Here is an 8,865-nt window from a genome sequence, read left to right on the forward strand (position 1 = left end):
CGACCTCTGCCCCCACAGGTAAGAACTGGGACATCACGGCGGCCCTCAGCGACTTCGAGCAGCTGAGACAGGTGCACGCCGGCAACCTGCCGTACTCCTTCGGCGAGGACAGGAAGTACCCGCCCCCGGCGGAGAAGGACATGGCCCGGGTGGGCCGGCCCCTGCTGCAGCGGCAGGAGGAAGTGGTGCAAGGTGAAGCCCCCCCCCCCCAGCCGTCCTGTCGTGTGTGGTTCATAAACATGTTAGGAATAGCAACACTTCAAGATGCAAGTGGGAGGCGGTGTCGTTGCCAAAGAAAATATGAAAGTGTGAAGCGTGTGTGGTGTGAAAAAGGTAGTATTTAAGTCATACTGACATTTACTTATCAAAAGAATCAGTTCCTGTGGGGTTTCCACTGCTTAAATCGTGTTTGACTGGTAATGTATACATGAGGATGAGGAGCTGGGAGGGATGGAACATGCCCAGAAAGGCCTGGTTATGACCTGTTTTATACTGCGTTTATGACGCTATCTGAAATCTTTATTCAGGCTTTTTTTAGACTAGGTAAATAAAATGATAAATGTGTGTCCAAAGGATTACATGCCATGCTGCAGTGAACCAGGGCTACAGTCTAGTGTGCACATAACAGGCTCCATTTCACAACCATTTTTTTTTTGTTTAGTAATAGCTTCTCAACTCAAAGGACAACCACTTAACAGTCATTTTGTTTTGACTAACAAATGACAGCGCCTCCAAGCTCACTGCGGCCATCTTGTCTCGCCGCTCCCCCAGCAGCGACGGAGAAGCGTCTGTCACGCGGCATCTCCCACGCCAGCTCCACCATCGTGTCGCTGGCGCGCTCGCACGTGTCCAGCACGGGCGCCACGGCCTGCGACCTGCTGGACATGCCGCTGTGCACCTTCCAGCTGCCCGACCTCACCGTGTACCGCGACGACTTCCGGGGCTTCATCGAGAGGGACCTCATAGAGCAGTCCATGATGGTGGCGCTGGAGCATGCCGGTGAGTGGGCGGGGCCTATCTCTGACCTGAGTAGGCGGGGCCTATCTCTGACCTGAGTAGGCGGGGCCTATCCCCGACCTGAGTGGGCGGGTTCACACCCCCAGAGCGGGCGTGGTTCCAATCCTCGACCAGAAGGAGGTTTACAGACGAAACTGCACGCACATAAACAACGTTGTTATGATGATTCCATAACAAACTCCAGGCCTACATTAAACTTGTAATTTCAATTTGATTATTTGTAATCAGCGCCCCCGGATCGGAACACAGACACGGCGTAGTCGCAGTAGAGTGAGACCTAACATTTGAATGAGACATCGACCACATTTCAACAGGAATATTTATGTTATGAAGTCAGATCACAGATATAACCTTTTGCTTATGTTATCTATGTGCTTCTCGGTGACTGTTCTAACCTTTTTAATTTGGATTACGAAACATACTTTACTAAGATGCGGAACCAAGCGATCTAATCATGCGTTACTTTCCCAAGTGCAGTTTGTAATTTGTCACGTTTAATTTTCATGGTGGCATCTCATGCCTCCCGGGAGCCATGTGACTGAATTCAGGACATGGGATGTGCTTAATTTAAACAGTAGCCAGCTATCTGTTCAAACCCATCCCAGATGGTGTCCGCCACAACCAACCCGGGATGGGATCTGGCACAACAGAAAAGAGGCCAGACCCGACCTGGGAGTGTCCACACCTGACTCTTAATGTGCCGGGCGTGATCGGATCCCCCAAAGAGTAACCGATACCCAAGACAACATATTGTCTTGGCAACAACATAAGTCAACATATTGGAACATGTCGATCAGATGTCTTTGCGACTGGGGGATAGGCAGGTTGAACTGTTTATGAACCAGGAAGTGAATGAATAATAAGGAAGTTGTCATGCCACACCCAGGCTACAGTGGAAGTTCAAATGATGTGGAACGGTGCTGTAATTCATGGAGGGGGAGGCCGTCAGTGGGGATCTCCGCCTGGTAGCCGGTGTTTTTCCAGCGCGGAAAGTTCACCGCCGGGGAGCCAGGCGCTCGGGTGCAGCCCCTTGTGTTTGTGCTCCAAATAGCCGCCTTGACACTTCCTGCCTCTCCTCCCCAGGTCGTCTCAACTGGTGGACAAGGGTGGGCCCAAACTGCCAGAGTCTGTTACCGTTGGCAACCAGCGGGGATGGGAATTGCCTGCTACACGCCGCCTCTCTGGGTGGGTACCCCAAATGTCCCTGACAAAGCACACACACACACACACACACACACACACACACACACACTGGCACACTGGCACACTGGCACACTGGCACACACACACACTGGCACACTGGCACACCGCTACAGCAGACGTTCACACTCCATTAACATTCATTATGGGAGCACTATTGTTAGTTCAACGGCTAATTGCAGCTCACGGCGTTGACGGTGCGTATTACACTGGCGTTGCCCGCTGAAGAGCTGTAGAACGGCAAATTAATTGGGCTGTAAGTGATGGCCAGGCAGGGTTCCAAGACCCCTCATCACTCCACTTATGATATACTTCATGACTCATGTACCCTGTATCTCCATCCTGATGTTTTAAAAAACGAGGCCATCAGCTCGGGGCTGAACAGGCCCAGAAGCACGGTGCATGTGTTCACGGAGAGGCCTCTGTGCTATCAACGGGTATAATAGGACCGCCACATTTGAATGGAACACAGCTGGCGATGTGGCTTTATGAAGCATCTGTTAGGCGGACCTGTTGCCCAGTGCAGTTAGCCAGCGGACAGATGTGTGTGGCGGGATAAGTAGAACCAGACTCTGTCTGCTTCTGATGCTCCAGCCTTGTTCTGCTATCGGCCCTATGCCCTTCAGATGAATAGAATAATACTGCTCATTTAGTAGTGCTAAAGCAATATCTTACCTATCTTGCATATTTGTCTTAATATCCACTCATGCCCAAAATGTGAAATTTGTCTTTACATATACAGGTACAACTTTTGTAGGCTCAACGCAAGTTAATGGAATTTCCGTAGGCCAATAGTTACACATAATGGATGGGTTAGGGTTATCTGAGTGTTAGGGTCCATATCTGAATACTTAGGGACTCCGTAGAGAGACGGTCCAGGGAGCCTTCTCCGAGGTGGGAATGAGCCGACCGTCATGCTGCGTTTGTCGGGTTGCAGGGATGTGGGGCTTCCACGACCGGGACCTGATGCTCCGGAAGTCCCTGTACACGTTGATGGACCACGGGCAGGAGCGGGAGGCGCTTCGCCGCCGCTGGAGGTGGCAGCAGACGCAGCAGAACAAAGAGGTCAGACCCTTCATCTGTCCTTCATCATCATCATCATCCCCATCACACGTCATCGTCACTGCTTGAGAGCGGGGGTAAACGGGCATGGAGTCAGCTGAAGCTCTTTACCTGCGCGAACGCCTCGCAATTGTCCTCCTCACACACATTAAGGACGAGGTTTTTTCGCACAAGTACACCTCGCATGCAGGGCTGACATTTTCAGCCAATGCATTCATTTGTGTCAACAACTCACCGCAAGTGAGGGCTTCTGACAATCAAAGCAAACAATCTTTATAGAAGCGTGTGAAGTTTAGGTGGCTGTTTCTGCACAAACAAGTTTTGAAACTTCCCAGATATAAGTAGGAGGATAACCTAAGCCGAATGTGAATTTCACACCTCTGAAGGAATCGTATTGAACCAGATATGCATGCACGATAGATGACGGCATCAAAGACGACCAGGTACTCAGGGCAGGGCAGGAAATCTGGAAGAACCAACAATAGTTTAGTGTTTGCACCAAAACAATGGGTCCAAGAATAGCCGAGTATTGGGTGTGAGGTTCAGAGACCCGCAGCCTATTTTACCAGCTGAACTGTGTAGAGGTGGCCTAGGCCAGTTTTGAGGAAAAACCCTCAGGCTAAGTTTGTAGCCTCTCAGAAAGAAGTTTCTCAGAAGAATTACACGCAGATGGCTTGACACCAACACCAACTTCCTAGATAGATCTGCACACAGGCCGAGCAAACATCCATCTGATTAACTGGAGGAAATTCAATGTGGTATGTGGCTCTGTATCTTCCTGCATGTCTGTGTCCTTGTCTGTCTGTCTGCATGTCTGTCTATCTGTCTGTTGGTCTGTTTGTTGCTGTTCGTGTGCCGGCCTGTCTCACATCCTGTGTATGTGTGTGTGTGTGTGTCCCTCAGTCTGGCCTGGTGTACACAGAGGAGGAGTGGCAGAAGGAGTGGAACGAGTTACTGAAGCTGGCGTCCAGCGAGCCCAGGATACACTACAGCACTAACGGCACCAACGGGTAATGGCTACCTCCCACTCCTGCTCCTGTTCTGGTCTGGTCTGATCACGTTTAGTCTAGCCTGACCTAGTCTACGCTGAAATAAACCCAAAGTACTGATTCTATCTGATCTTGTCTGGCTAGTCTAGTCTGGTCCGATCTTGGTTAGTCTGGCCTGACCTATGTTACGCCCTGAATAAACACAGACTATAACCAAAAACACCATGAGACCAGGATGCAGCCCTTCCACCCTTCAGATACACAGCATAGACGAGGTGTTTCAGCTGGTGTTTGTTGTTGTGTAAGTTGTGTTGATGCTGTTGGTGTGTTGATGTTGTTGTTCAGGACGGAGTCTGCGGAGGAGCCGGTGTACGAGAGCCTGGAGGAGTTCCACGTGTTCGCCCTGGCCCACGTCCTCAAGAGGCCCATCGTGGTGGTGGCCGACACCATGCTCCGAGACTCTGGGGGAGAGGGTAGGACACACACACACACACACACACACACACACACACACACACACACACACACACACACACACACACACACACACACACACACACACACACACACACACACACACACACACACACACACACACACACACACACACACACACACACAGGGCCATGTGGTGTTCTTGGTGATTTACACGTAGACCAGGGGAACGGAGATCTGATGGGCGCAGACTGGTGTTTTTATGCCAGGTGTGACTGCAATCCGTCTCACCGTAATGGCCCGATGACCGCTGCTTTCACCTTAATTCCATTAGTATTCTCGCCTGATGTATTATTCTTTCTGCTGAAAGCCAGGAGACGTGACTAGTTGGCTTCCGTGTGTCTGGAGTCACAAATGCTACACTGCCAATTTGATGAAGAGATAGTAGCCACGACTAAGCCCATAGCTAGTTCTTAGATAGTCCTTGGCTCCCAGTTGGTAATGAGCCCAAAGCTAGTTCTTAGCTAGTCCTTGGCTCTTGGCTAGTACTTCGGTTTTTAATTTGCTCAAAACAACAGACTTCAGGCTTCCCCTAAAAAGGTATTCAGTTTGGACCACATCTAACATTAAACCTGCTTTCCCGTGAGGTTTGACTTGGAGTGTTTGGTGAATCTCCCTCCCCAGCGTTCGCCCCCATCCCATTCGGAGGAATCTACCTTCCGCTGGAGGTGCCGGCTGCAAAGTGTCACAGATCCCCGCTGGTGCTGGCCTACGACCAGGCCCACTTCTCAGCCCTGGTGTCCATGGAGCAGAAGGACGGCTCCAAAGAGCAGGGTAAAGGTGTGCCTTCGCTCATACCGTCCCTAAATGAAAAGCGCTATATAAATAAAGTTGCCTTGCCTATATCCCCAGGAAGGAGGAGTAAAACGATGAGCCGCTGTGTGTATATCAAGATGGGGCTTAATAAGCCCCCAGCAGAATGATACATGCTGTTTAATAACCCTGGAGGGCACAGTGCTGCTAGTCAGGAGAATAAAACCCATGTTTTCCTTTTAACTGTGTCTGAAGACGGTGTGTTTGCTCAATAAACACATTCGATACGGGTGTTACAATTGTCAAAACACTAGTTCCCGCACAATTCTCACTGCCTCAACGGCATAACTTAGCTGCCATGCGATCGGACATGATAAAGTATGTGTGTGAAATAAATGTCACCGTTGCCCTGACATTGTAAGCAGCTAGATTCTATGTTGCTAAATAGCTGTGTAGTACTGCTTGTTAACAAATTCTTCAGGCACTAGGTCTTTCAAGCCACCAACCATTTTCATTGTCCATATTTGAATAGTATGAATTGAGACGATTTATCAGGATTCACTCAAACTTCCTGTCCTACAACACCAAGAAACACACTGAAGAGCTCTCTGTCTCTAGACTGAATGATCAGTAGACCATGATCAATGATCAAACAAACTCTTTATTATTCAGTAGAGTAATTTCTTGATAAAATATTCTGCCTTTACTCGCTCTTGGTGATGAAGATCATCTCTAGAATTCAGCCCCAGGCTTACAGCTATTATTCGGTGTCATCATTTCCATAACGGGCTGCTGCTGTGTTTTTGCTGAAGCCGTGCAGCTGTGTGATGTAATGCACACAGCTGTACACACTGGCTGCTGCATCACGTCCACTGTTTCCTCTGAGTTCAGTGCTGAGCAGTCTTTGTGTTCAAGGATTGTTCATTTCCACCGCTCTCTCGCGCTCACAGCCTTCACGTGTCAATAAGACGAAAATAGATCTGTATAAGATTCCGATTGTTATGACGCTATTGTGGTTATGTGGGGGAACTGAGTTCGTTTTGTGGATCTATGAACAGCTGATGTTTTTGTTGCAATGGGGATTGTGTTTTTTCAAGTGTTTGCTTGCACGCAGTTGGAATGAGTAAAACACAGTATTTCTATTTTCACTGCAATACATTTCAGAAAATAAAAGTGGTACCATGTTTTACTGCATTGCACTGGGTTTGGGGATGGGAGGGGGGCTTTTACTTTGAAGTAGACCTATGGTATTTTTAAACCGAGCACTGACGGCTTGTTTCCCCTCTGTTGGCCCTACAGTGGTGATCCCTCTGACGGACTCGGAGCACAAAATGCTGCCAGTGCACTTTGCTGTGGACCCCGGGAAGGCGTGGGAGTGGGGCAAGGATGACACGGACAACGTCATGCTGGCCAGGTACCCCCTGCTGTGCCTTAGGGACCAAAGGGAAATTGATCTGGGTTTCCTGCAGAACCACAACACAATGTGCTAAACAAGGGAAAAAGTCTACAAGAATACGAGTCAATAAGAAAACACTTAAAAAACACAATCAAAATCATCAGAGATTAGGGTACAGCTTAACTTAACAGCTATCTTTTTGTTGATGAGATAAATGACAGTTCTTTATCGACTGTTAATAAACACCCACAGAGACGTTTGGTCATTGCATGTTTTTTCCGCAGAGAAAAGACGATGTTGTTAAAATGTTGAAACTGATGGAGTGACTGGGTAGTGGTGAGTCAGCGCTGCTTATGGTTACTCATGTTATCAAAATAACCGGCTCTTGACGCTCGAGCCCAGATTTTAGAAGGACAAAAATAAACCTGTGCTGTAGCAACAAGAAATACTGATTTAAAGAATAGTTTAAGACACACACACACACACACACACACACACACACACACACACACACACACACACACACACACACACACACACACACACACACACACACACACACACACACACACACACACACACTCTAATCGTGGATCAACGCGATTAGCTCTCACCTCTATTGACATTAAGATGCGCTCAGTGCCTACCGTTATCAGCTGAATATAAATAATTATGTGGGCAAATTTCAAAACGTGATGTTGAAATTATAATTGTGAATTAGTATTTTTCCAGTTTATTTCCAAAAGCTATGTGTTTCCGTTTTTTTGTCTTTGTCGTTTGTCAGTATTGCCAATAGTGATCTTTGTCTCTCTCTCTCTGTCACTCAGGGTGGCACTCTCCCTAGAGGCCAAGCTCCAGATGTTGCACAGCTACATGACCGTCACGTGGCTGCCCCTGCCTTGTGAGGTAAAGATGGAGTCACACACAGCCAGAGAGCCCCTGTCTCAACCCGTAGGAAACAAGCTACCAATCGAAAGCCTGTCTCTCGACATATAGAGGAAATATATAGTTTAAATGTCAGCAGCTTGGATTTAATGCACTACAAAAGACACGCTCCCGTTGTCCCTCTTTAACCTTTCCTGAGTACAGGAGCTACTTGTATGGGTCTTTGTGGCCCGTCTCACCTGCTATCAGGTCAATGTTTCAGTCTACAGTTTCCTGGGCTGAATGTATAATACAGATCTCCCCTGTTCCATAACGCGGCCCAGGTGGACCCACAGGTCGGTAAGACACTGCCCCCCTGTCAATGGCCTCTCTGGTGCTTCAGTACATGTTTCTGGCTCGCCGCAGAGACATGTGGGAGTTCATGGCAGTTCTTCACAGTTTTAAGTCATTAAGGACAGGGCTTCCTAAACAATTGTCATAGTGTGGTGGTCAATGACCCACCTTTGGTGGAGGTAATTTGTTCCAGATTCCAAGATTCCTCGACTACATGTATTTTGCTCATCAATACAGTATACCCATGTTCAGTCTGGCCTTTCACATATTGTAAAATGCTTTATTATGGCTATCCCGAGGTCCACTGGCTGCGACCCACTTATGACCCATCAGTGAAACTTGTTTTCATCCACCTACAGTGAAGCTGGTTGACACTCTCCCTGTTCTCAGGTTTCTCCATATCAGAGCAGAGCTGACAGACGTTTCCTTAATCACTTAAGTACGGTGATGAGTCACACTTAAGGAGGACATTACGCTCCTGCTCATTTAGTGGCATTTGGAGTTAGGTGTTAAGATGTGTGGGTGATTGATATCGAGTCATGATATAATGTTTCCGTGCTCGCCTTCCGCCACCTGCTCCCCAACATGACTGTCTTGTACCCCTCAAAGTCAAGCATTTTAATGACTCACCGCCTTTTGCTCAATTACGATTCAACAACGTTTCAGTTTTTGTCGCCTTCATTTCCTCCCCCCTGACACCAGATTCCTCTCTGTTCGCTACCTTGATTCACTCTG

General features: G+C 48.2%; 1 protein-coding gene across 4 annotated transcripts in view; it reads left to right on the plus strand.

Moving 5' to 3' along the window:
* The window catches only part of otud7b (OTU deubiquitinase 7B), a 36,007-nt gene that overhangs the window by 18,803 nt on the left and 8,339 nt on the right, over positions 1–8,865 (plus strand). The window contains exons 3-11 of one of the 4 annotated variants that reach the window (XM_056601410.1): positions 19–192; positions 727–999; positions 2,101–2,202; positions 3,155–3,282; positions 4,183–4,289; positions 4,614–4,741; positions 5,388–5,543; positions 6,816–6,930; positions 7,740–7,818. In XM_056601410.1, coding sequence (XP_056457385.1) covers positions 19–192; positions 727–999; positions 2,101–2,202; positions 3,155–3,282; positions 4,183–4,289; positions 4,614–4,741; positions 5,388–5,543; positions 6,816–6,930; positions 7,740–7,818 — 1,262 coding nt within the window. The remainder of the gene's footprint in view (positions 1–18; positions 193–726; positions 1,000–2,100; positions 2,203–3,154; positions 3,283–4,182; positions 4,290–4,613; positions 4,742–5,387; positions 5,544–6,815; positions 6,931–7,739; positions 7,819–8,865) is intronic. The other 3 variants (XM_056601412.1, XM_056601413.1, XM_056601414.1) reach the window with 3 other exon arrangements.

The sequence above is a fragment of the Gadus chalcogrammus genome, chromosome 11 (genome assembly GCF_026213295.1).
Source record: "Gadus chalcogrammus isolate NIFS_2021 chromosome 11, NIFS_Gcha_1.0, whole genome shotgun sequence".
Lineage (NCBI taxonomy): Eukaryota > Metazoa > Chordata > Actinopteri > Gadiformes > Gadidae > Gadus > Gadus chalcogrammus.